This window comes from Paroedura picta, chromosome 5 (assembly GCF_049243985.1).
Source record: "Paroedura picta isolate Pp20150507F chromosome 5, Ppicta_v3.0, whole genome shotgun sequence".
In the NCBI taxonomy this organism is placed as follows: Eukaryota; Metazoa; Chordata; class Lepidosauria; order Squamata; family Gekkonidae; genus Paroedura; species Paroedura picta.
The window spans coordinates 106,231,848-106,259,477 of record NC_135373.1 but is presented as its reverse complement, the minus strand read 5'-3'; the positions used below and the strand labels follow the sequence as shown (position 1 = coordinate 106,259,477).

At 40.8% G+C, this 27,630-nt stretch overlaps 1 protein-coding gene across 4 annotated transcripts in view; it reads right to left on the bottom strand.

Annotated features, from left to right (window-relative positions):
- Nucleotides 1-27,630, bottom strand: part of SLC41A2 (solute carrier family 41 member 2) — a 37,439-nt gene that overhangs the window by 7,563 nt on the left and 2,246 nt on the right. For 2 of the 4 annotated variants that reach the window (XM_077339721.1, XM_077339720.1), the window contains 9 exons: nucleotides 22,440-23,185; nucleotides 19,773-19,880; nucleotides 18,432-18,503; nucleotides 17,724-17,868; nucleotides 17,157-17,303; nucleotides 11,019-11,166; nucleotides 9,705-9,784; nucleotides 3,920-4,051; nucleotides 1,927-2,075 (listed from right to left, as the gene is read on the bottom strand). In XM_077339721.1, coding sequence (XP_077195836.1) covers nucleotides 1,927-2,075; nucleotides 3,920-4,051; nucleotides 9,705-9,784; nucleotides 11,019-11,166; nucleotides 17,157-17,303; nucleotides 17,724-17,868; nucleotides 18,432-18,503; nucleotides 19,773-19,880; nucleotides 22,440-22,997 — 1,539 coding nt within the window. In that variant the 5' untranslated portion in view covers nucleotides 22,998-23,185. Of the gene's footprint in view, nucleotides 1-1,926; nucleotides 2,076-3,919; nucleotides 4,052-9,704; nucleotides 9,785-11,018; nucleotides 11,167-17,156; nucleotides 17,304-17,723; nucleotides 17,869-18,431; nucleotides 18,504-19,772; nucleotides 19,881-22,439; nucleotides 23,186-23,338; nucleotides 27,322-27,630 lie in introns of those variants that run through there. The other 2 variants (XM_077339722.1, XM_077339724.1) reach the window with 2 other exon arrangements.

Genomic DNA, 27,630 nt, shown 5'->3' with positions numbered 1-27,630 from the left:
CAGATAGAAATATATGGTACTATCCAAACTAAGCATAATATGACTATGCTTATCTTGCAATACATATGGGAATGTGTGTAATATCTCTGGGCACTGCATATACTGTTAATAAAACCCTGCCTAGATAGCACACTTGCTACTTATGTACTTTTTGGCTAAAATATTCAAGCTCTTCTCCACAAAATATTGGTTGCAGTTAAATCCTAATGAAATCCTTGGAACAAACAATGACTAATTTTCAGTTCCATTCTCTGGATTGGGGGCCACAATCTCAATATGCATTTTTATGTAGAATTTATATGCAAACAGCCAAGCACCTGAGGTCCCTAGAGAAACTTCAGTCCTTAAATTGCTATTTAATTTTCAATTAGCTTCAACTTGAACTGGTAATGGAACAACTGGAGGTAATTGAGAAGAAGGAGCCAGAGCAACGTCAGATATACCTGTATGACATTTCTACATCTCACCATTTCATTCTGGTTTTAGAAATAGAAGAGCTGATTTTTATGCAACCCTCTCCCCAAAATAGACATCCTGTGAGGTAGGTGAGGCTGAGAGAGCCTTGACACAACTGCTCTGTGATAGTACATTATCAGGCCTCTGACTAGCCCAAGGTGACCGATGTGGCTGCATGTGGAGGAGTAGGAAATCAAACCCAGCTCTCTTAACCACACCAAAAAGTAAAAAGTGGGGTATAAAAAACTCAGTTCTTCCTATTACTATTTTCAAATATTTTAAGCTGCTTTCAAGATTTCCTTCAATATAATGACACCTTCCTAGATCCACCCTTGTTTTCAGTTTTGTTCCCGTGTCCATACATTTGGCAACTTAATTAATTAATTAATTGGATTAGTTTCCAGCTGCTATCAGAAACCATCTTGCAGCGTGTTTCAGTCATTAAAAAATCCTCAGAAAAAGTAAAATGATATAAAAACTCACACTAACCAGCGGGAAGTTAAAAAAACCTGACCTCCCATCCCGCCCTCCCACCCAGCACGTCGGGGTCTGGGTGCCTGCTGTGTGGACGCAACTAATTATGGAAGGGCCCCTAGATCTCCCCTGCTCTGGCCTCAACCAAAGACCTGGCAGAAGAGCTCCGTCTTACAGGCCTGTGGAACCCAGAACATTCCTGCAGCAATCCAGGGCTACCAAGGCTTGTTGGTAAGAGGGTGCTGCTGGTGCTGCAAGGCAGCACATATATATGGCTAAGAACAAAGAGTTAAAAGAGCGATGTCGTGAGCTGGTTACCGTTGTACAATGCCTAATTGGCAAGAACTGTAAGAACAACACAGCACTAAAGTTGTATGGAGACTGTAGATCAACTAAAAGGGACAGAAAAACCATCCTTGTGAAAATCTGTTAACTAGATCAAAAAGAAGAAGAGTTGGTTCTTATATGCCACTTTTCTCTACCCAAAGGAGTCTCAGTGGCTTACAATCGCCTTCCCTTTCCTCTCCCCACAACAGACACCCTGTGAAATGGGTGAGGCTGAGAGAGCCCTGATATTACTGCTTGGTTGGAGCAGCTTTAACAGTGCTGTGGGGAGCCCAAGGTCACCCAGCTGTCTGCATGTGGAGCAGGAGTGGGGAATCAAACCTGGCTCACCAGATTCGTAGTCAGCGCTCTTAACCACTACACCAATCTGGCTCTTGATGAAATGTGAAAATGTCATGGACTATTTTTATTCAATACAGTCTTTTATAAAACCACATGTATACAGCTGCAAAATAAATAGAATTGTAAATTGACTGCCGTGATCATAAGTGAGGAGAAAAATAATCTGCAAAAAGCAAAAGATGCAAAACAACAGACTAATTCATGAGAAAGAACACTTGGTAATTCTATCTTAGGGGGACTAGAAAAAGGCTTCCGATATAATGCCCTCTGGAAACTAGCAGTAATAGTTACAGACTGCTTGAATCTTACCTGCAGAAGAGCTGTGAACAAATACACCACTATAAAGATGGGGGTCAATGATGTGTGACCACTCTTCATTAAATGTATAGTATACAGGAAAATTAAATGTCCAGGAATCACCAAGAGTAGAAGGACTTGGGCTGATTTATTATTAACTTCTGGAATTAAAAATAAACAACAATGATCAATTTAGAGTCTCTAATAATAAAAGATGTTTTCAGTTAACAATAATATGTGAACAAGATGTAATCTGAAAACGGGAAAATAACTGGTATATTCTTTTGGTAAAAAGGATGAATTCATTTTGATTTTAAGGCCTCCCATTATTATTATTATTATTTTCGATTTCCCATTCCCATACATAGTCGAAATGGAATTTTAAAAATATATTTAAATTAGCCAAACTTATTTTCAGCACTCAGAGTGACACAATAAATGAAATTCTAAAAGTTCTTATATCTCTTCCAGCTTTTTACAAAGCATCAAAAATGCTGATGATGACGCTCCTGTGAGTCCAAAGCCACAGAAATTCAGAGTTAAGATTGGGCAACCAGGGTTTTGTGAAACTATAGAGTTTTTTGATGGCCCTGGTAGGGCTTAGGTGATATGACCATATATGGTCAAGTTGACTCACCTACCCTACCCAAAATGCCCATGATGGGCTTGGAGGGGTGGGAAGGGGAAGGGCCCTGGGTGGACATGTACCCAGCTATGCTTCCTATCCTTATTCTGCACAATCACACCAGTTCTGAGCTTTCTCAAAGCCTGAAGTATGTTTCAAGGATTTCTCAATGGTAAAAAAAGTTGGGAAAAGCTGGTATATATAGATAGACTAGCTCACATGGCCCTGGGTTTCCCAAATGGGTGAGAGTTAATTTTTTATTTATATTTAAAATTTGTTAAACATTTATAGGGTAATAGGATGATAAAGTGTCATTTTGACCCCACCAACACCAAATGGCCAATGATGGACCTGGAGGGGGTTGGGAGGGGAGGAGGCCCAGGTAAGCATGTACACTGCTATGCTTTCCTATCATATTCTGCACAATCATGCCACTTCTGGGGTTTCTCAGAGAGTGAAGAATGTTTCAGGGGGTTCTCAACAGTTAAGAAGTTGAGAAGAGCTGGTTTAGCTAGCCACACTGATTTTATTATTAAGAGAAAGCACATCAGTTAACCAAAGCTGTGATAAAGAAATAGGTTAAATATACTGGAGCTAGTGATGTCACATTTTATTCATGATGGACTGTAGAATCTGCAAAGATTCCAGAGATGCTTAGAAGTTTTCAGAGATTTTTGATAAAACGAAAGATTATGTGGCAGGCTTTCAACCATGAGTTGATTTCCTGACTGAATTTATGTACTGAATCTATGGCCCTGCTTGGTCAGTCTGGTTTGTCCTGATAAAGGTATTATTGCTATGCCACTTAGGAAACCCTAGTCTGCTAAAATGAAACTCCACATTTATATGGGGATGTGTTGCTGAGAGGCAGAGAGTTTCTTTTCCACTAAGATTCAAAGCCAATAAACATACTGGTAGAGAACAAAAACAGTTTTATAGAAAGGTCTATAGTAACAGAAAATAAAATAGAGAATATGCCCATACACCTTTCTATTACAGGAACCCCAAAGAACAGCAGCAGGTAGATTCCAGGTATTGGACGATATACTCAGTGCTCCATCTGAGCCAAAGTTCCTCTAGTAGAAGGGACATGAGTATATTCTCTGTTTGATTCTGCTGATTCAGTTTGATAACTTGTTACTATAGGGATTTCAATAAAACTGTTTTCCTGTACCACTGGTGTGCTTATTGCCCTTCAGTCCCTTCATGGAGAAAACCTCTTTGCCTCTTGGCAATACAGTGGAGATTTTGGGAAGGGAATAATTGAGGAAATGGTCCTTATCATCATTAAAGTAATAATGTTTGCTTTAATAATAAAGTAGATGGTCACTGAATGCATCAGATGAAAGATAAAGATGACACAACAGACACAGCACATACCAGAGCCATAATATGTCCTACATGGATAATAGCAACCCTTGGCTTCTTCTGGTAGCTCTCCAGGAACACTGTGCAAATGCAAATACGTAGAAATTCTGCTTGCTTGAATTGCCACTAGATTACCACCAATACCTACATGACAGAAAACAAAAGGAAATTTCACTATTTATAAATAACGAGACAAAATTAGATTAACTATGTATCTATGAAGACACACTTATCTACTGTTTGATGTTTGTTAGAAAGCCTAAGGCACTCCCCCCCCCCACACACACACACACTGCATCCTCTCACTTTAAGATGTTGCCAGCATATGACTATTCATCCTCATATTTATTTGGTGCCAACAGCAGGCGAGTCATTGTACAGGAAGAGTTGCCAAACAGAAACAAGTTATAATTTATTTCAGACTGTCAGAACTCTAATAAATGTCAAGTACCCATGTGATACAATGCTGAATTTGGATAAGGTACCCTAGCTTCAAAACTGTACTCAACTTTGAAATTTACTGAGTGGTCTTAGATACTTTCTCAGTCTAACTTACTTGACTGAACAAAGTTTGAGCCCAGAGGCACCTTTAAGACCAACCAAGTTTTATTCAAGGTATAAACTTCCGTGTGTATGCACACTTGAAGAAGATATCTGAAGAAGTATGCGTGCACACAAAAGCTTATGCCTTGAATAAAACTTCATTGATCTTAAAAGTGTCGCTGGACACAAACTTTGTTGCGCTGCTTCAGACTAACATGGGGTAACCACCTGAATCTTTCTTGACAGCAATCTTTCTTGCAAATGTAACCAAAAATGGAGAAATCCTCACGAGTCATAAATGCAACAAGTGATTACATGCTAGGGGGCTTATTATCCAGGAAGTAATAGGTTTGCTTCCATTAACTTTTTCGAGCAAACTGAAATGGGTTGCTTGCCCTCTAGGAGCCATTCCTGACAAGGCAATGAAGACCATAAAGTCCCTGTCTTTGTGTTGGGGGAACACAAACTATGGACATTTGATCTGAATCTTCATTTTAGCTGCAGACTTCTACTAAAAATGTAAAGTCTTGCACATTGCAAAAGATTTATGATGACGTGCACAATGCCGTTTTCTTGAACAGCAAGCAACTCAAAGAAACAAAACGGAGGGAATGCTGGGAAACGCAGGGGAAACGGTGGTGGTCGGTTCACATAATTCTTTGTGACTTTAATTAGAAATGAATGATACAGAGTGACTCTCCATAAGTGCTTTCTTAAATTTTACACCAGTTCAAGTACGGCGGCCATAGCACAGGAAGAAGCAGCCTTGATACAGGTTGCTTCCCCAATCAAATTCCCTTTCCCAAGTTGTTCTTCTTCCTACAGGAGATAAATACCTATCTTTAGCACATACAGCCTTGCCATTAGAGTGATCGGGTCCTCCCCGGCAACCAGTGGAGTGGTAGGGTTGCCAGCTCCAGGTTGGGAAACTGCTGGAGATTTGGGGATGGAGCCTGGAGAGGACAGGAACCTCAGTGAGGTACAATACCAGAGTCCACCCTCCAATGCATCCATTGTCTCCAGTGGGACTGATCTCTGTAGTCTGGAGATGAGCTGTAATTCCGGGGGACCCCCGGGCCCCACCTGGAGGCTGGCATCCTTCTTAGTCATGCATGACAGACTGTATCTCAGTGATCAGAGGCCAAGCATATAGGATAGAACCATTCACAAATTCCCAGCAGACCTGAAAGCTGGGAACATAACCCAAGAAAGAAAGGTTAATTATCCTTCCCCTGCACTGCTGTTCTGAAAACAAATTGGAACCCCTCTGGCTGCAGCAAGTAAAAAACAAAAGAGAAAAAACTCAAGAAACACTCTATATTTCTAAGTAACATTTCATCTAGCTATTACCAGTAAAACGAACAGGCAGAGAGAAACCCTGGTGTCCAGCACCTTACCGAGTCTGTCAAATTATGTTTTCATTTCTTAAAAGGGTTGAGAAGTACAGGACTGAAATCATTTTGATCTTGAGGCATATGCCTTCAATGAGCAGGGAGATGTTTTTCCTTGCCTAATAGACAATTTGTTTCCCGTAATAGCTTTTCCACTAACATGTTTGTTGAATTACCTGGGCTGTTCAAGGGACTAATCACCTCACTAAGAGTTGCAGAAGGCTATTAAAGAGATACATGCAGTGGAGATTAGCATGTGAACACTACAGGTTGTCAATACACCAAATTGTTTGTACAAATCTTCAGGGACTGAATGACCTCCTTGAAAAAGCTTCAGCTCTAGTAAGTTTAGAGGCCAGTCACATGAAGAAAAGTTACCAGTATGAAGGACTGCAGACTTCTAATCTGGCGAGCTGGGTTTGATTCTGTGCTCCCCCACATGCAGGCAGCTGGGTGACCTTGCGTTCACCACAGCACTGAGAAAGCTGTTCTGACTGAGCACTAATATCAGGGCTCTCTCAGCTTCACCCACCTCACAGGGTGTCTGTTGTGGGGAGAGGAAAGGAGACTGTAAGCTGCTTTGAGACTCCTTCAGGTAGAGAAATGCTGCACATATAAGAGCCAGCTCCTTCCTTCTCCTTCTCCTCCTCCCTAAAATCTTGATAAAACATAGAAACCTTCTCACAGATACATGCTTTATGAACTGATTTATATGCATTGTGATATACCCTTCTGGATACTGTAAAATGTTGCTAACCTTTTATAACAAGTCATCTGGGAAGCAACATACACTGAAATCTCAAATAAAGCCATTGTTTTGTAATTGCTCTCCATTAAAACCATTTTTTCTTAATTTGCTAGTTTTGGGTTTGTAACATTTTGAACTTAGTGACACTTTAACTATGAGGTGTCCAGCTATTGGCTACCCAGCCATGAGTTTCGTCTTAATGTGTGGCTGGATCAGATGTCATCCAATGTTGTCTCTGTTCACGTAACTGAAGTTGGGCGGGAGCTTCTGGTTGGTGTTGCTTCGCTGGCCCCAACCAAAGGTTGAGTTTCTGCAGGGCCCTGATCACTCCTGGGATCTCATTCCACCAAGTGGGGGATAGGATGGAGAAGGCCCTGGTTCTGGTTGGGGCCAGGCGCACCACTTTGGGGCCAGGGATCACTGGATAGTTGGCATTTGAGGAGCATAAAGCTCTTGGTAGAGCCTCTTGTGGCACAGAGTGGTAAGGCAGCCGCCTGAAAGCTTTGCCCATGAGGCTGGGAGTTCAATCCCAGCAGCCGGCTCAAGGTTGACTCAGCCTTCCATCCTTCCAAGGTCGGTAAAATGAGTACCCAGCTTGCTGGGGGGTAAACGGTAATGACTGGGGAAGGCACTGGCAAACCACCCCGTATTGAGTCTGCCATGAAAACGCTGGAGGGCGTCACCCCAAGGGTCAGACATGACTCGGTGCTTGCACAGGGGATACCTTTACCTTTAAAGCACTTGGGGGGGGGCATAAGCAGAGAGGCGGTCCCTCAAGTATCCGGACCGCGTATAGCATTAACAGTAGTTGCCAAGACCTTAAGCCTAATCTGGAACTCGACTGGTAGCCAGCGCAGATGCTGAAATGTGTGTCGGATGTGGGCCCTCCAAGGCAGGGGTAGTCAAACTACGGCCTTCCAGAAGTCCATGGACTACAATTCCCAAGGGCATTCGCTGGCAGGGGCTCATGGAGGGCTGCAGTTTGACTACCCCTGCTCCAAGCTGTTCCTGTGAGAACCATGGCTGCTGCATTCCATACTAGTCGAATTTTCCGGATATTGTTCATATTGGGTGGCCATGGCTCTCAAGGATGTCAGCAGTGCCACAAAAATCATGTTCTACGAACTTGCTTTTATGTCATATAATCAGGCCATTAGGAGGTAATGTTTTGTTTCCCACCTGAATTTATGGCACTTTTAAAATCTGCAGACATAAGTAAAGTGACTTCACGCTCAAACAGCGCAGCCTTTTGTTCTTGAGTCAAGGAGCGACTGTGATAATGGGGTAGTCTTTTAAGGTCTTTTTAAAAGGGCTGCAGTGAGAAAAGGCAATGTTGCCAAATGTGTGATTTTAGTGTGAGGCTTGAGATACTTGGCATTTTTCTTAAAACCACAATTCCTGGGCTATGAGCATAATCGAGACACTCAACTTTAAATGAAGGTAGCTAGACAGGCACAGTGAAAAGGGCAGCTTAGAAAAACAAACCCTACAATTTCAAAAATAATGGCTGCAATGTATGCGTGAAGTACTCCTAAGATGGAAATTCAAATTTTAAAAAATGTAAACCTGATCTGTGGGGAAACTTGAGAAAAATATAACTATTTTCAAACACGCGGACATGAGGCAGTGAAAGAAGATGCAAAACGAAAAAACTGAACAGCAGCTACAGAGACAGAAGTATAAGAATCATAGGCTGCTGTCAAAAACAGCAGGCCTGTTTTGGTATCAAACCTCCCCTCCATCTTATCCCAATGTTGACATCTCAATGCTAAGCACTGCTTCTCTCCCAAGCAACTTGTCTAGAAGTGTGGAGAAATGTACAGCAGAATATTGTGAGGGTACCAGGCAAATGGTAATACACATGTGGTGTGTGTGTGGTCTTTGCATGGGGCTACCATTTTCAGCAGAAGGCAGATGTTGCATATGCAGGTTGCAGTACAAGAACCCAGAAGAAAATTGCTTATAGAAAAGGACTCTGACATGCCAAAAGTACAAACTAATCCTGTGGAGGAAGAGGCAGTGCAAAGCACCAGGGAAGACTCCAAGGAGGGAAATATGATCATACTGAGAATTATTTATTTTAACATCTCCTTCAGGCATGGTGTCAATGGTCTTTGAAGAGTATAACTTTTTAGGATTGCATCAATAATTTACTAATAGTAATCCTTTACTGAATCATATGTCGAAGAAGAGCAAGTGTCAGAGTATATAAGATATATAATTCCAATAATGGAACATGTTAGGCATAAAAAAATATTATACTATTACTAGGGTTGCCAACCTCCAGTTGGTAGCTGGAGACTCCCTGCTATTACAACTGGCCTCCAGGTAACAGAGATCAGATCACTTGCAGGAAATGGCTACTTGGAAAGGTGAACTCAGTGGCATTATACCCCACTGAAGTCCCTCCCCTCTCCAAACACCTTCCCAAAATCTCCAGGTGTTTCTCAGTCCAGAACTGGCAACTCTATTATTTACAGACTTACAGAATTCTTTAAATCAGATTCTAGGAAATGTATGGATTTAAATATCTGGGAATCTTTCAAAATAGTGATCCATGTATCATTAAAGCAAGTGTGTGTGTGCAAGAATCAACACTTTTTCATTCTTTCATCCACTGACAGTATTTGTAAAGGTATTTTAATAGAGTACTATGTTCTGTCATGTTATCATCTGCTATCATCTGCTATTTAATAAACTGTACAGGAAATTAGAAGGGAAACTGTATATGACCTGCTTGAATGATTCATTGCTTCGGGGGACACATAATCAGGTATACCTGACAGGTTGTACTGTCACAAATAGAAACATCATGATGATAACACAGGGCTCTTTTAATCTTACTACTCTTCAGATGGATATAAATACACATTTTAAAGAGAGTATTTTAAAACCTCTTTCTGGGGTCTAGACAGAAAACCACAATAGCTTTAAAAATATAATTCATTCTTTCTCTGCTGTGACAACGGACAACAAACAACCAGGAACTACTTTTACTCTAAAATTATAGTCTGACTTTACAACGGTAGATATCCACCCACTATGTCTCTGGCCTTTTATCTAAGTAGCATGTGTTGAGCCACAGCAATTTTAAGAAATCCTGTGTCAGTCTTACCATTGATTACTGGAGTATAAACAACAATCCCAACTAAATTAGGATCAGATACAGTTGTGTCCAGAATAAGGCCACCAATACTGAAAAAGAATTCAATACTTCAGGTATGGTAGGAAAATGCATTCTATAAGCAACACAATTATTTACAATATATATATAACTTTACACAATTATAATATCTGCCCATGGATTCTTAATTTATGTTACATTAAACGCTTAATACTTTTAGAAATATAAACAAAACAGACAGTTGTGTTAATGTCAGCATCTAGCTGCAGTATTTGGAAAACCTAATGACAGTATGCAAACCAGTACCCCTTCTCAGGCATAAGGAATAGACTATAGGCGTGATTCAGCCACGCTTAGGACATTAAAAACCCAGTGACTTCAATGACTTAATATTTTATATATTTAAGCAAATTTTTGCTTAAGCATATTTCTTAGTAGACTGCAGGACAGCTTTAGTCAAAAGTCACAACCACTAAAAAAAATTTAAAATCTACCTGCGGTATGCATCTAGGGTTCTGGCAACAGCGTTGTTGTTAGTTGCGAAGTCGTGTCCGACCCACCGCGACCCCATGGACAATGATCCTCCAGGCCTTCCTGTCCTCCACCATTCCCCGGAGTCCATTTACGTTTGCACCTACTGCTTCAGTGACTCCATCCAGCCACCTCATTCTCTGTCGTCCCCTTCTTCTTTGCCCTCAATCGCTCCCAGCATTAAGCTCTTCTCCAGGGAGTCCTTCCTTCTCATGAGGTGGCCAAAGGATTTCAGTTTCATCTTCAGGATCTGGCCTTCTAAGGAGCAGTCAGGGCTGATCTCCTCTAGGACTGACCGGTTTGTTCGCCTTGCAGTCCAAAGGACTTGCAAGAGTAATAGCCCATAAAACCAGTAGCTGTTAAAAGGTCAGGTTATTGGGTCTTGTATCTATATGATACCAACTATGGCAAATCTGCCCAGAGAGAGAATTCCGAAACTAGGATAACAGCACAGAAAAAGCTGTGTAGTGATCTGCCTTCCATCCAAAGATGGGAGCACCTGGAGAAGGTCCTTGAATAATTCTCAAGTATATTCAAGTTTGAGAAGGTGGTCCCCTTAAGATACCTTGAAATTCTAATGTATAAAACTCGGAGTGTTCCATACTATTAGCAGGGATGTGCATTCCCTTCCACACTGAAATATAACATAAGGATGCATACAGTCTCTTGTACTTCTAGTCATGTGTAACATCTTACATATAACTATAAGGGAAACAAATAGCTTTTTCCCAAAAATATTTTTTCTTATACACAACTGACATGCAAGGCATTTACCTGCTTATGACCATAGCAGTTATAACAGGCTCCCATCCTGAATGAAGGACAGTTCTTGTAGCTGGATGTTTAGCAGCAATCACAATCCACATAGGAGTCAGAGCCAAGAAAAAGGCACCAACTAAAGGAGATATATAATAATATTTATCTACAAGAAAAAAATGTTTTTATTAGAATATATTTTACTGTAATGTTATGCATTATATATGGGAAAAATGATTTACAAGCTAGTTTTGAAGGCTCAAACTGCTTATTTTTAGATCTCAGATGCCTTACTTTGCTCCTCACGGTTCTTCGGAAATGGCTCTCAGTTGCAGTTATCTCCAAGCAACTTCAGCATGGCAGCCTCAGTGCTGTTATTTTCCTTTCTGAAAACTATGTCAACCATTTGATATTTTCAAGATTGCAAGGCATTTCTCAAAGCTGAAGTCTGAACACCACAGGGCAATACTTAACAGGGCTGATGCTTCTAAATCAACTGAATTCAATAAACTCAAAGGGTATGTAATTCCGCCTAGGACTGCGTGATCAGTCCTTGCTTCTAGATGAGGTTTAGCAACCTCCAGGTTGTGCCTGGAAATCTCCCAAAGATCAGTTCCCTGTAAAAATTGGCTACTTTGAAGGGGGGACCTTGTGATATTGTGAAGGGGGTCCCAGCTGAGGTCCCTCCTCTCTTCAGACTCTGTCCTCCCCAGGCTCCAAACCTAAATATTCCAATCTAAAATTGGCAACCCTACTGGAGACCTTTCTTGATCTATAAACCGATGGCCAACGAAGTTTTAGCAAAGCTCTCCATTATTGTACGATATGTTAACTTTCACAGCCTGCCCGATATTCTGAAAATTATTTTGCAATTAATGTAGACTTTTACAAAACTGAAAGGTTACATATATGCAGTGTTCCTAAGTTATTTCTAAATTTTCTTACATCTATAAGTCAATTCTAACAATGTTCATAAGGAATTGCTCACAATATTTCAGCATGTCGAAAGTGAGGAGATCTTTACTTCGCAGGAATCCATCCTCATCTATTCGCAATTACAATTATATCAGTTGTTTTAATGAGAAAAAGGTAAGTCAAGACTTATTTCTGAATTTTATAATTTTTAAAAGCAGTATCTGTCTGTCTATCTGTCTAGGAATTTTAGAAAGTCCAATAATGCAATACATTTAACAACCAAATTTAAAATATTAAAACAATTTAAAGCCACAATTTTCATTGTCGCATCAGCAGATGACCTATAGGTGTTAAATTGGAGAAACAAGGGGGGGAGGAGGAGGGCAGAAGGTGTGGGAGGGAGGCCCAAGATTTAGATCTAATGTAATTTGTTATCCAGTTGGCTTCAACCACAGGCCTGGCAGAAGAGCTCTGTCTCGCAGGCCCTGTGGAACATTTATGATGGCCTCCATTAAATCTCGCCCGTTTTTCCTATCTGTTCATTTTCTTTATATCTAATGCAAAGCGAACCCAAACATTATGTCCAGTGTATTCCTGACCATTAGCACACATCCTGTGAACCACAATCAGCACACATTTATAGAGCTGTTGTGCTATTTGCTCTGAGATAATGCTGATATCCTATTGAGTTATTCTTCTTGGCTGAGTCTGTCCATAATTTACATAGAATACAGAGCAACTGAAAGGTCTGTAACATCAGAACAGGAAAAAGACTGCAAGCTAATCTATAGGGATCCCGAATGAATGTGTTGACAGTGCAGCCAGCAGGGATGCCCAGGGCAGGCTGTTACCTCTCCCTGCAACACACTGCACAGGCCAGGCCCTGGAAAAAAGTAGTCCTGCAAGCTCCAAAGGATTCCGAGAAGAAAGGAGGGTGACTTAACCACAGAGAGATTCTTGCACTAGCAAGTGTACTATTGTGTTGTGGGTACAGCACAAAAATAGATTTCTGTGCTTCAATTATAATCCACATAATACAGGCACACTGCATAAAGAACACAACATTTATTTATACCCAACTTGACCTGGGGCCAACTCCTCCAGAGGCCTTTCAGATCACAGTTGCAAATGTCTGAAACAGAAAGTTGTCTCTGTGCAATTCTCATTGCAACTGTTCCAAAAGGGGCATAAAGCACACTGCTGAAAAGCAGACAGATATAACCCTACAGAAAGAGTGAATGCCAAAGATGTACAAGGCCCCAATTCACTTCAGTTACACCATCTTTTAACTCATCAAGATCCACTAAACTACTTGGTGGTAGTGGAAGGCGCTGTCAAGTCACAACTGGCTTTTGGGGACCGCACAGGGTGGGGCATTCAAGGCAAGAGACAATCAGAGGCTGTCTGCCACCGCCTGCCTCCATGTCACACCCCTGGACTTCCTTAGTACTAACCGGGTCCAATCCTGCTTAGCATCTAAGATCTGACAAGGCTGGGCTAGTCTGGACTGTCCAGGTTAGGGACAAACCTACAGATGACAACACAACTAACACTATTAATTGTTTATACAATAAATACAATCTAATGATGCTATAAAGTGTATCAGCCTTCAGCTTCCCTATTAAATGTCCATTAACCATCAAGTAATATCACCAGAGAAAATGAGACTTGTGGAGAAGGACACATCTAAGGTTCACCATCAGTGTTCCAGAGCAGTGGTCTCCAACCTTTTTATCACCGGGGACCAGTCAACGCTTGAGAATCTTACTGAGGCCCGGGAGGGGGGGGAGTCTTTTGCCAAGGGACATCACCACTGCCTGAGCCCCTGCTTCACTTGCTTTCCCGCCCGTGTCCCTGACTTCCCACCACCCGCTGGAGGGCACTGCCAGAGGCAGCTGTGCAGTGCCATGTCGAGGGAGAGCCCAAGCCATGGCAGCCGCCGGAGAGCACTAAAGGTGAGCAGAGTGGCAGGGCAGCCCCCGAGGCAGCAGCCGGGGAGGAGGATGAGGAAGAGACGCGGCCCGGTATCGACTGATCCACGGACTGGTACCGGTCCCCGGACCAGGGGTTGGGGACCACTGTTCTAGAGCTTAAAGCTAAACACATACTAATGCAAAGGAAGATATGTTAATTTACATCCATGAAAGAAGGGCAGTTTTTCAAGTCTACTCAGTAGAGAGCTCTCTCACCAACTCAAAACAAAGGCAACCTTGAAAGTATGAAATGTACCACGGATGAACCCTTGTCAGGTCTTACTCTAAGTTTTTAAAAAATCCATATATTAATCCTAAAACAGACTGAACTTGCAAATTAGCCCCATTGGTTTAATGTTGAAACTTGACAGTTACCGAAGAAAAACGTTTCAAAATGACCAAAGATTTCTGAAGTATAGCTCACCAGTGCCCTCTAGTGTTCTAAAGAGCTACTATGACAGATTATGTATTATACGTTAATGTGGATAGCCCAGTCAGGCTAGCTTGATCACATTGTATCTCGGAGGCAGGACCAGCCCTGGTTAGTATTTGAACGGGAGACCACCAAGGAACAGCAGGTTGCAATGCAGAAGCAGGCAATGGCAAACCATCTCTGAAGGGCTCTTGCCTTTGAAACTCTACAATGTCATGGTAAGTCAGATGCAAATTGACAGCATTTTCCATCACCATAGCCCAGGCTGGTCCAATCTCGTAAGCCAGTGGTCCCCAACCCGCGGCCCACGGCCCGGCCTTGGCACTGGGCCGCGGCTCCCTCTCCCCGCCCCCCCGCAGTAAAAAACTTCCCAGGCCGCAAGCTTGCGGTCCGGGAAGCTTCTTACTGAGGGGGGGGGGAGAGGGAATCAGGGCCGCGTCCGCGCATTGCGCATGCACGGCCGAAATCGCGGTACATGTGCAATGTGCGTGCGCGCGTGCATGGCATGTGCGGGCGGGCAGTTGCCCTGCCGGTCCCCAGCCTCAAAAAGGTTGGGGACTACTGTCGTAAGCTAATCAAGGTTGACTGAAAAATTAGAGTCCAGTAACACCTTTAAGATCAAAAAGATTTATTCAAGGCGTGAGTTTTCAAGTGCAAGCACTTGACTCTGGTTACAGTTTGGATGGGAGACCACCAAGGAAGTCTCAGGTCACAACCCAGAGGCATACCATCTATGGATATCTTTGGCCTTGAAAGCCCCATAGGGTTGCCATAAGTCTGCTGTGACTTGATGGCCAAAAAAAGTTATTTAAAAAGTTCTATTATCTTCATAATGGGACAAACACAGTTAAACTGAAAAGCAATTATCAGTACAAATATTTACCTCTTCAGGCTTGTTAAAACTCTTAAGGCAAATTTATTTGCCAAATGCTAACCCAGGAAGATAGTTCGCAAGTGCTTGTTGGGCAGTAATTCGATTAAGCTCCTCCTGCCCAAATTGAGGACTAAGGCAGCAAGAACCGGTGGCTGTGCCAATCTAGTGACTAGTCAGCTATTGGCCTGCTCACTTTACCACACAGCTAGCAAATGGCATTCTACCTGCCTGCTGCCTGCTCAGTTGGTCTGAGAAAACACCAGGGATCTCAGCAAGGTAGTCCATGGACATCTGGAGAGCCGCAGTGTGGCCACCACTTATATAAAGTTTCTGAAGCTGACCTGGCTTTGAACAATTTAAGACCAAAATAAGGTACTTTGGTCCCCTACAAGTAATTTCAAAGCATCTCTATTGCTCCCGTTCCAATGAGTTCTAAAGTGCCATGATGCACGGGAAAGAGGAGGGGGTAGTACTCAGATCAGTACCCCAAATACAAATAACATAGCATAGTAAATAAATTTGGCTCCAGTGGTAGGTCAAGGCATCGCAGTTCCACTTTGTTTGTACTATTTACAACTGATTTCAAGGTTGTTGCTTCTTCCTAACCTGCTGTATTTAATGAGCACTGCCTTTTCCCTCTCCACCCATGCAAGAGACCATATTGCGGCGACCGAGATGGTTTGAGATGGCCTTGCTGGCTCTTCCAAAGAAGGCTGAAATATAATAAAAAGCCCAGCAGTAGAAAAACAAAACATCATCCCAAGCTCAGGCAGACAATGGCTCAATATCATTTCCAGGAGAGGAAAACAAAAAGTTAAGGCCAGTGTGATAACATCCAAGGTTAGTCCTTAGCTGCTGTTTAAAGTATCAACATCCTACCCCTGCAAAGAAAACTGAAAAGAGTTCCTTGTAATCTTTTTTCTTCTACTGACCATGTATTTTTTTTTAAGATGGAAGCAGTTGGTTTCACAACTGTCATACATCTCTGCACTTACTAATCTAATTAATGCTAATATTATATTCATGTCAACACACTCTACTGCATTCTGCATGTGTATCTGCTTAAAAAAATGGAATATGTAATACTTATAGCATATGTCCTGCCAACCAAAGAATGGCCTTCGAAGTTGCCAAAAAGGAAGTGCCAACCCAATCTTTCCTTGGAATACTGCCAGTTCTTTACCATTCTACAAGAAATAAGGCCTGGATCCTGTACTACCACAACTTGGTAGTCGGTGTAGTTTCGTGTAATGTAGCTTCTTCTTTTTTCACAAGGATGGTTTTTCTGTCCCTTTTAGTTGATCTACAGCAGGGGTAGTCAAACTGCAAGTGTAGCAAATGCTGGCAGGGGCTCATGGGAATTGTAGTCCATGGACATCTGGAGGGCCGCAGTTTGACTACCCCTGATCTACAGTCTCCGTGCCACTTTAGTGCTGTGTTGTTCTTACAGTTCTTGCCAATTAGGCATTGTACAACTATAAACAGCTTGTGACATTGCTCTTTGACTTAGTTCTTAGCCATATATATGCTGCTTTGCAGCACCAGCAGCACCCTCATACCAACAAGCCTTAGTAGCTTAAAGCTGACAGCTGAATCTTTTAATTTCCTCGCATTTTGAGACTCCTAGTAGAGAAAAGCAGCATATAAAAACAAAAAAAACCCCCCAACTTTTCAGTCCAACCCCTAGGGATTGGTGGACTTTCAGGAATAGCATGAGAGGACAAAGTGCAGCTGCTGAACCAGTGTTGTTGTTGTTGCTTTAATCTGCACAGTCGATTCTCATTCTGCACACAAGTCTCCTTCAGACTATTAGTCTGTTTACGAGTTCCTAAGTGAATTCTTTGTTTTCAGCCAAACAAAACAATACCTTACATTATTGATGGCAGAGAGGTAAAGTCTGGACATCATAATTCAATAAAATATTTAGCACCACATTTTTTTTTCAAAGAAATAATACTCACCAAGGCAATCATAAAGACCCTGACTTATCCAAGCAAGTATAGCAAGAGTAATAAGGTCTCCAAAACTTGCAGCAATGGGGGTTGCAACATTATCAGGATTTATGCCAGTCTTCTTTGACCCAACTATAACTCCAACCATTATTATTCCTAAACACATATTGGAAGAAAAAAGCATGTCAGTCTCATGCCACATTTCCAAACAAGAATTTTTTTAGAAAAAGGATTTTCTGTGTCTTGTGCCTGGAGTAGGGACCAGCCTATGGTGGGGGGGGGGGGGGGGGGCAAGGGGAAGAAGGATATAGGCCCACAGTGCTGGGGGGAATCAGGTCACAACTTTATCTGTTTATCATGGGATTCATATTCTGTGCTGTCTTTGGAAACTTATTGATTATAGGTTCCTTGGATCCTCATATAGCACAGGCTGTGGACAACGGGTGCATGTTGGGCTAACCAAGGAAGAAGCCAGGTATTAAGGCCAAAAGTTGCAGAATCCACGCTTCCTGCCCATCACCAGCCTCCTGGGGACACTGGCTTATAAGTCATAACTTATCAAAATATTTCTCTTACCCTGTAAAAGGGATGCTATGAAGGCTGTTGCCACACTGCTAGAACACAAAAGGACTGAGTGATCAAGGCGATATTTGCCCTCAGGGATCCAGCCCAATATAACTGCTGCCACGGCAGCCAAAAATCCAACAACGGTTGCTTGAACCTATAAATGCAAAAGAAATATTTATTTAACATTATGAAAGTACAGACACTCAGAAATGCATAACAGGACATGAGATTAAGCAGTTATTAATCCGTGTTTGAACAACAGCCAACCCATCCCTCTCCACACTCTGAAGAGAATGGCTGTTCGTTTTAGGAACTCTCTCCCTTCTCCCAAAAAGGGCAGAAATGGAACTGGAAGATATCCTGCGTAATTACCTTTACTAATTTCTAAAACACCTAAAATATATTAAAACTTGCAAAATGAGGTGCTGATAAACTAGCATTCAAACCCAGTGGAGGAGGAGGGAACTCTACAAAGCTTTTTTGTCTTCTGTCAGTTTAAATGTAATATTATTTTGCTGGTTTTTCTTTCAAACTTTCTATGGTTTGTGGTCAAAGAAACTAGAAGGCTTTACCTAAGTTTGTAACATACACATCCTAACTTCCATGTAAACTTGCCAATTCATCTGTGTAAGCCTAAATCACCAGGCTTTAGAATTCTACGGAGCTGAATATTTGATATGGATTTGTAATGACTCTGCAACTCTTATGAACATTTACCTGTTTTAAAGCCAAATTACCAATGATTAGATTCCACTTTTCAATTGGAGAATCCATTTTCCCAACATTTACCTTGAAGAAAGAGAAAATATGTAAATAATCTTAACACAGAGACTTAGTCAAAATAAGAAATGAACAATGAATCTGGGCAATTAGCATTCTATGCAGTAACGTTACCAAACTTGTCCCTGCAACAATAGGGATTATATAATATTTCAAAAACATCAGAGAAAATATTCAGATTTAACCCACTCACAAGCCAAGGCTGCAGAGGCTTCAAGGTTGCCCATGGCCCACACCTCATCTGTTGATGATAACCTCTGTTTTGTAACATTACATAAAGGGTGACACAATTTGTCAAACAATTATAGAGTGCAACCTGCTTCGAACAACAGACTTTGGGGGCTGTAAAATGCTGGAACGCTTAGGAATTTCCTTTTACTCATTACACTCTTTGATGTAGAGGCAGGCAGCAAATTGAAAAGAAATGAAACTGGAATTCTACCCTGTTTATTTAAAATATATATATATAATGGATATAAGCAGTTTAGGAGTTGCCAGTTTGTAAGAAAGATATGAGGATAATGGCTCAGTGTACTTCTGATGTGACTTCTTTGGTTATTAGGTTTTCCGACAATTTTCTGGTTGTTGGACAATGTGCTCACTTAAAATAGGCTTCATCTCCAAAGAGGCTTGTGTGGTACCTAACTATTATTGGCACACACAGCACACATGCAAGCATGTACTATTTTTAGCTATACAGGAAGTTTAAATAAAGAGAAATTGACAACTTTTAAATACTGCTTATACTGACTCGACATTTTGCAGTAACATTCATATGTGAAAAACAAAAGGGGAGAAAGGTATTTGTGAACAAGACACGAACAAGTGTATCAAAGAGAATCAACTCTATGGTTCCTTGGATCCTCATATAACACAGGCTGTGTGTGTGTATCACTTTTGGATGGGACCTGTTTTGTCCAATGGAACACCAACTGCTGAAACGGGTATGACCAAGAAAGGCCAGCTGTATGATTGGGACAATGTATGCATGACATACCACATAAAAAAGCTCCAACCTACTATCAGATGAAACTTCCCTTCGAGAGCTCACTAGGAATGGCCAGTGAAGGAACATGACTATTAACTATCAGCCATTGAGGGCTGATTAGAATATCTGCCTCCTTTCTTTTTCAAATATTAGGGCAAGACTGTGCTAAAACACAGTCCAATACTACTTCCCTTCAGAGAGTAAATACAGCCGCCACTCCTTAAGAGCCTGCTAATATGTCTCATTTCATCTTTTTGAGACTGATGATGCAAAATGCTACACCTACTTACAGCTGTTGAGAGTCGAGATGCCAAAGTCATTTCTAAATTTCCCTTCAAGCCAAGTAGAGCAGGAACCAAGATGAAAACTTCAGTGATATTTCTGAACACTTCCCAATGCTGATTTACAAAAGGAAAACAAATATATGAACATTATTTATTTTAAAATAGCAACACAAAGGAAACTCTAGACACTCCCCCCCTAGTCTGTTACATAATTAGCTGGGGGGATTTATAGAATGTTTTATGCTTTTAACTTGTCACCTACCCTGAGCTATATTAGAAGGGCAGATTAAAAGTATAAAGATTTTTAGTTCTGGAAATATGTGGTAATAGTTATTATCAAGAATATAAGATACTTTAATATTTATATCTCTCTAATTAAAGTTTAGATCAATCCAATGTCTAACATAAAATCTAAAATAGTGTCTTTAGCAGTATATAAACATTACTTGCAATGCCAAATTACTGATGAACATGTGGGAGGCTTGCTTTATTTAGCTTGTTCAGGTGAGCAAGAAAACGAGAGGAGGGCAAGGGGGAATTAGCATCATGCTTGCACAAGCCAGTAAGATGACCCCATGCAAACCAAAACCAGGATATCCCCTACCCTCCATGCATTTGATGCTCAGAGTTCATTAGTTATCCTGTAGCTGAAAAGCTGATTGGAAATGTGAAAAAGGAAGAAGCTTCTGTTGTTGCTACTGATGCAGTTGCTCCATCATCGATTCCCAAAGACAGGGCAGAATATAAATCCCATAATAAATTAAATAAATAAACCACCTTGGATTGGACCTAGAATTCTAAGTTCAACGTGCAAGAGCCAGTTTGGTGTAGTGGTTAGGAGTGCGGACTTCTAATCTGGCATGCCAGGTTCAATTCTGCGCTCCCCCACATGCAACCAGCTGGGTGACCTTGGGCTCGCCACGGCACTGATAAAACTGTTCTGACCGAGCAGTGATATCAGTGCTCTCTCAGCCTCACCTACCCCACAGGGTATCTGTTATGGGGAGAGGAATGGGAAGGCGACTTTGAGCCGCTTTGAGCCTCCTTTGGGTAGGGAAAAGCGGCATATAAGAACCAACTCTTCTTCTTCTTCTTCTTCTTCTTCTTCAAGGTTTATCATGTTAAATAAATAATGTTCTCACACCATGGTTTTTGAAATTACACCTTTGAATCCAGTTCCATTTAGTGGTTTCACATCTTCTGATGGAAACAAGCAGTCACTTGCTATTTACAGACGGTAATGATAGAGTGTTTGATTGAACAGCAATGATACGCACGCACACAGGTAAAACTGTGCCTGCAGCTGGGGCTTCATTCATGGTTTTCACCTCAGCAGAGCTGCTAAACACAACAAAACAACAACAGCTGCTAGAAGGGAAACTGCCTCCAGAACGCATGCTATTTCTAATTTTTCCCCACTCAAAGGTTTAAAAAGCAGACTACAGAGCCATTGATAAAAGAATGTTCAAAATAACTGCCATGGATGCACCTCTCCATACAATTTTCCCCATTGTTTTCTGTTAAGATATATTAAGAACAAACAGATGGGGCCATGGTATATCTGTAAGGGGAAAAATTATTTGCTTGTACAAAGCTAGATTGCAATTCTAAACAGGTCTACTCATGTCCGATTTTACTCAATGAGGCTTACTTCCAGGGAAGTGAGAACAAAGAGAACAAAGAATAAACTCTATAACCCTCCCCATCACGGATGTCAGCCTCCAGGTGGGACCTGGGGATCTCCTGGAATTATAGCTACAGTATACTACTGAGTTTCATGAGGCTTATTCTCAAGCTATTGTGTTTAGGAGTCCTGCTTCTGAATGCAAAACCAGTTTCTAAATCTGATAATGTGAGTGAAGTAGTGGTAACATCAAATGTATTTAAAAACCAGGCATTTTAGAGACCTAGGAAGGATGTGGGGAAAATTTTTTGAAGCTTCGGGAGTTCCTAGCTTAGAGCTTCCAACACACCTAACGGTGAATAGAGCTGCTTTTAAAATGCAAGACCAAACAATAAGCTAGATGAGTCCATTCAGTTCCTTAATGATGGTACATCATGATTAATTCCGCAAGAACCTTTTAACATCAAAATGACGAGAGCCCTAAAAATCCTGGAATTTACATCTTGAGATTGTGGATCTCCCTCCAGGATTCTATAAACTACCAATGGCTTGGTCAGGCCACTTTACTCTCTATCATCTATTTTCTTCTTGAAAGGGGTATGTGTGGGGGAACTGACATTCAAAAAACTTGGACAGCAAGCAGTATATTCAGTGCTTATTGGATGTTTGGGCAAAGTGTTATGTTCTTTTTTAAAAATTTACAAACGGATAACTTGTTTCTGGTTGGCGCTCCTTACTGCTCAGGAGCACCAAGTCTCATATTTAAGAATTTATTATTACTGTCACGTAGGTCTTATAGGATATAAATAATTTAACACAATTTAATGTAATAAGATCAAGATGGAAAGGACTGCAAAAAAAGAACAGCATTCCTAAGAATAAAAGAAAAAGAACAATATCAAGTGCCAACATTAACTGGATACTAAAAAGAACCAATATTCCTTTAAAAAACAAAACTAAAAAGAATCTATTACCCTGTGCAATCCACTTTGAGTCCCAGTGAGAAAGATGAATGAAGTTTAATGTGTATTAAAAGTCACGTTACCAACCTGCACAATATCCAAAACCATCCCTGCAGACACGGTCCCAAATCCCGCTAGGAGAAATGGTACAAGAATCTGCAATGCCATAATGCTACTAGATTCTTTTGGCTGTTTTCTGCCCCCTTCCACCACAGCATCTTCACCACCATCACTAGATACATTATTGTCCTGTAGCATAGCATCTGTCTCTGTTGCACCTACTCCATCTGAATAATTGTAGCTTGCAAAGTTATCATACTTTGGGCTGCAGCCTGATGAATTGTGTCCATTACTACCATGATGAAAAGTAGGATCTGAAAAGTGATGGTAATCCAGGTGCTGATCAGTTCTAACACTGAAATTGTGTCCTGATGGCTGTAATCCATCTTGCCAGAGACCATTCACTTTCTTAAGTCTTTCTTCCTGGCTTTTGTGATAACCAATGGGAACCATTCTCAAAAGCAGGTTCAAGAACTTGTCAGACTGAATTGTATTTAGATTTATGGTCCAATCGGCAAAGCTTCCTCCATGATAAGCTTTACCATTTGTTTTGCTGTAGACAGGCCTTTCTTTACAATTAGTCATGCTGTTTCAGAATTATTGTCCGGATGGTCACTTCAGATCTCAAGGAAGCGATTTTACAGATGCATCAAAGGGTTATACACAAATTGTTCACCCAGTACAGCTGATCCTCTTGTTAACTTGTCTGTTAGGTAGAACGTTTTCTTCTGATTAACTTTTGGTCTTGACAAATTCTACAACAAATCTTTGTTCTGGAAAACAACGTAGAAAAAAGATTAAACATGCTGCTTTTTCTGCTTCTGAAGGCTGTTGTTTCTGGCTATTACGTTGGGTTTTTTTAGAAATTAATTTATTACCAGAGCCTCCTTCCTACGCATGAAAGAATCCGACCATCATTCACTCACCTTTTAAATTAATGAACTCATGCAGCTCTGCAGGGCCTGTAAGACGGAGCTCTTCCACCAGGTCTTTGGTGTAGGGCAGGGTAGCTAAGATTTGCCCCCCCCCCCAATTTAATGAATTATGGGTCATCATGTTGCTCCGTATTAACACCTCCAAGGTGCTTATACACCTTTCTGTTGAGCAGGGGTGGTGAGGAAACTTTATCCTGCTGTTGGGTTGGGTTGGGGTTTTTATGTTATGGGAATTTTCTATTGTGGGGTTTAAAACTTTCTTATGAACTTATCCAGCTTTTATTTTCCATCAAAAGTTTTGGCAAGAATAGAAATAATGGTACCTTGCAGAACTGCTTTGAAAACCTGTTTAATGGAATGTTCTGCAAATGTTTACAGACTATTCGATTAATTTATAGCTACACAACTCAAAAGCAAATTTTTCAATTGGGAAATAGAATAGGTATACCAGAGATGCGTGTTAAAAGACACTTACAGCATTGTAAACACTGCTATTCCTCACAAATCTTTTTGGAATGCACTTAGATCTTACACCTGCCATGCTTTGTGGATTACAGTACGGTTGTATATCTTCTTAATTCTTCACTCTTTTTTATCTGTCAAATTGGCTTAGAGACACTAGAAGTGTTTTGTTTAGTCAGAGACTAATAGCCTGCACTTAGAATTGTGGTATCAGCAAATAAGTAGTTAGGGGAAGGATAATGACTCTTCATCTATCCAGTATTACGAAGACCTATTGGAAAATTCATTATATAAGGTTTTTTGCAGGAGATCTGCCCACTAGAATGCTTAGGATTGGAGAGTACATGCTTTTCTGCTTATAGTATATTTTCCCTTTAACAGTCTGCACACCAACTGCTCCTAAACTTGGTACTGTCTATCTGCTTTATGCTGGGGTGTATGTGCTCAATTCATGGAGCTTTTGGCTCTTAAATATAAGATTCATTGGCTTTTTAGCATTCCCTTATGGCTAGAATCGCTGACCTGAAGAAGCTGAGGGAGAGACAGTGATGTACCTTCAGGAACCTACTAGGCTGTTTCAGAAACATGGTGGAATGGGGAAAATCAATGGAGCATGATCATCTCTGGGTATAATAGGCAGGACAGGGAGGGGGATATTGGGCATTGTTTTGCACTGTATATAAAAGAGGGTATAGAATCAAATGTTAGAAAACAACAGATGAATGAGCTCCTCAACAGATGTAATATATTTGGAGATACTTAAAAGTGAAGGTGCATTATTGCCTGCCTGATCAAACCCTTGAGATTGATCTTGAGATAGAGAATGAAAGAAGAGAGGGGACTAAAAGCAAATAATCCTGTGATACTGGGTGACTTCAACTACCCTCATATTAGGTAACCAAGTGCTTAAATCACGCTGTAGAAATGAGATTCCTAGACAGCAACAGCTGGTCACAGAACCTACCAGAAGGGTAGTGATCTTCGTCTCATTTCTAAGAAGGGCTCTGGACTTGCTGAGAGATAGAGGGGCTATTAGTATTAAGTTCAGCACTAATCTCAATGGAAAGTTAGCATTAAAGTCCAGAACAGTACAATTTATTTTAAAAAAAAGGACGGCATTACAAAAATGAGAGGACAGGTGAGAAGGAAGCTGAAAGAGAAGCACATCAAAGTGAAATCCCTAGAGCATGTTTAGGAGCTATTTAAAACCACACTAGGGAAGGCACTGGCAAACCATGAAAGTCTGCCATGAAAACGCTAGAGGGCGTCACCCCAAGGGTCAGACATGACTCGGTGCTTGCACAGGAGATACCTTTACCGTTTTTAACTGAGGCCCAGACAGAATGCATTCCCCAAGTCGAGAAAGGTACAGCCAAGTCTAAAATCCTACATGGTTAAAGAAGGCATAAATGGCAACAAAAAAAGCTTCTTTTAAATACTGAAAAGTCTGTCCTAATGAAGTGAACAGAAGGGAGTCCAGGGTCTGGCAAAACAAGTGTAAATTAATGCAAAAAGAGAATCTGAACAGCAAGTTGCTAAAAGCATCAAGACTGGTATCAAGATGAGCCAGTGCCAATGTGGGTGCATGTTATGGGTCCAGGTCTGAGTCCAAAGTGCTAGTTTAAATTAGCCAAAAATGTATCCTGAGGGCAAGATTAAGCCATTAGTCCCAAAAACAATGTATTTTAACTGATCACTGGAGTGTAATTAAGAAATAGACTAGCTAATGGCTGCAGCAATTCTGTGACAAAGAAACCTTGATTGAGTTAAGGGGAAATCTTCAGAGGGAGACAATTCAGTAAGGGTGTTCTCAGGCAGCTGCAAAATTAGATTACAAGCCTGAATGTGTGGTTGGGTGTGGCTGAGTCTTTGCTAAAAATGGGGTTTGACAACTGGTGCACATGGATGAGAAGAAATTAGGGAAAGAATGGACACAAGTATGGTGAAGATAGTTGAGGGCTATCAAGAACATTGATAGCATTCAATCCCAGAACATTCAATCCCAGCAGCCGGCTGAAAAATAATTTTATCAAACTTTATTAAGTATGTATGAACAAAGAAAAATGTTGCCATGTCCCTTGTCTATGCCCCTCTGTCTCTGGGCTTGCAATCAACCAGTCTTCTAAGTACACTGCTCCTACAGTGCAGGAATGGTTCCACTTCTATGCTCATCCTTTCATAGGAACCTTGAGTCCAGCTCGGAATCTGGCTTTATTCACTTATACAGAAGTACAGACAACATATATTAATACAAATGACATGGTCTCAGGTTACCTCAAAATATAAAGTTACTAGGTTTGCAGTAAGACTCAAGCATGCTCTCCTGTTTGCAGGCATTCTTAAAAACTTAATAGTGCTCACTCATGGTGATGGCAAACATGTTGTCTTAACACAATTGACAAAGCTGCAATTTTACATGCCTCCACAAACACTTTTAAGCATACCCTAGGTAATGGCTTTCAAAATTGCGGGTTTTGCTAGCAACAAAACGGCCTCAGATATCCTGTTTCCACAACCAGGAACCACTACAAGAAAAGTAGCTGTCATAAGCATGATAGTCATGCTCACAGGCCTTGTTTACTGCCTTAACTGTTTTATACAGTTTCATGACACTGTATGGAAGGGCTGGATGTTTCTTAATAACAATGTTGACAGAAACAAATGTTTTAGCTCATCAATGATTTTGCAGCAAAGGAGTGACCAAACATAGCAATATATTTTAACCGGACCATTGAACCTGATACTATTCAGATATTCAGAAAACCAAGTAAAATATTACAAATATATTTGTTGGATACCAACAATTCTGATGCATGTTGCTGCAGTGGTAAATAACTACTTCTTCTAATATCACATCCTTTTCTTGCATCCTGTTTTAAACAAATATGACCTTCAATGTTTCTTATCCATTACAATCTTATTATAAAAATGCTATTAATTGGTAGACATATAGAATTGTACAAACATAGCTACAAGGCTAGGTTATTTACAAAGCCAATTTAAGTGTGTCTTAATATGGGTTCTCATCTTGGCAACTTCTCTCCCCAGCAAGAAGAGCTATATTGGCTGCCAGCTTGCTTCCAAGTCCAATTCAAGGTGCCAATTATGACCTTCAAAACCAAGGTCACATAGGTCTTCTACCATATATCCTCCTGTGCCAGCTCTGGTCCTCAAGCTTCTTCCTGATGGCTGATCCTCCACTTCAGGTAGCCTACCTGGCATCAAACAGAATCTATGCTTTTTGCGCTGTAGTTCACACTACATTTTAGTGAAACAGGTTCATATTAATGTTTTTAATACTGCGCTGCTAGAACTGTTGTCACATCACAAATTATTATCTACCAGCACAGTATAACCACCTAAACATAGTAAAATACTGGCTTCTACTTTTATTTATCTTTTATATTTGACAGCAAACTTGTTGGATTCAATCTTGGCTGCAGGACTGAATTTCGGCAGGATTTTCTTCTGACATGGAACTAGTTTCAAAATTTCCTTCTCATCACTTAATAATTAACACTGCAGGGCTGCTGAGGAAATTTCTAATTTTTTCAAATTCTAATGTCTAAACAGGAATATGTGATTTGACATAATGTGAAATTATTGAAAATATATGTATTGAAAATAACAAGGATAGCTACCGAATATCCACTGCACAAGCGGGCAACAGTTCTCCAGCCTATTACAATTTGTTACTCCGGTATAGTGATATATAAATATACAATATGTCTACACATACAAGGTGTATTATGAATAGCCCCAACAATTTTGTGTAATAACTGAAAACAAAGGTTTATGGGAGATGATCAAATTGTTTCTCT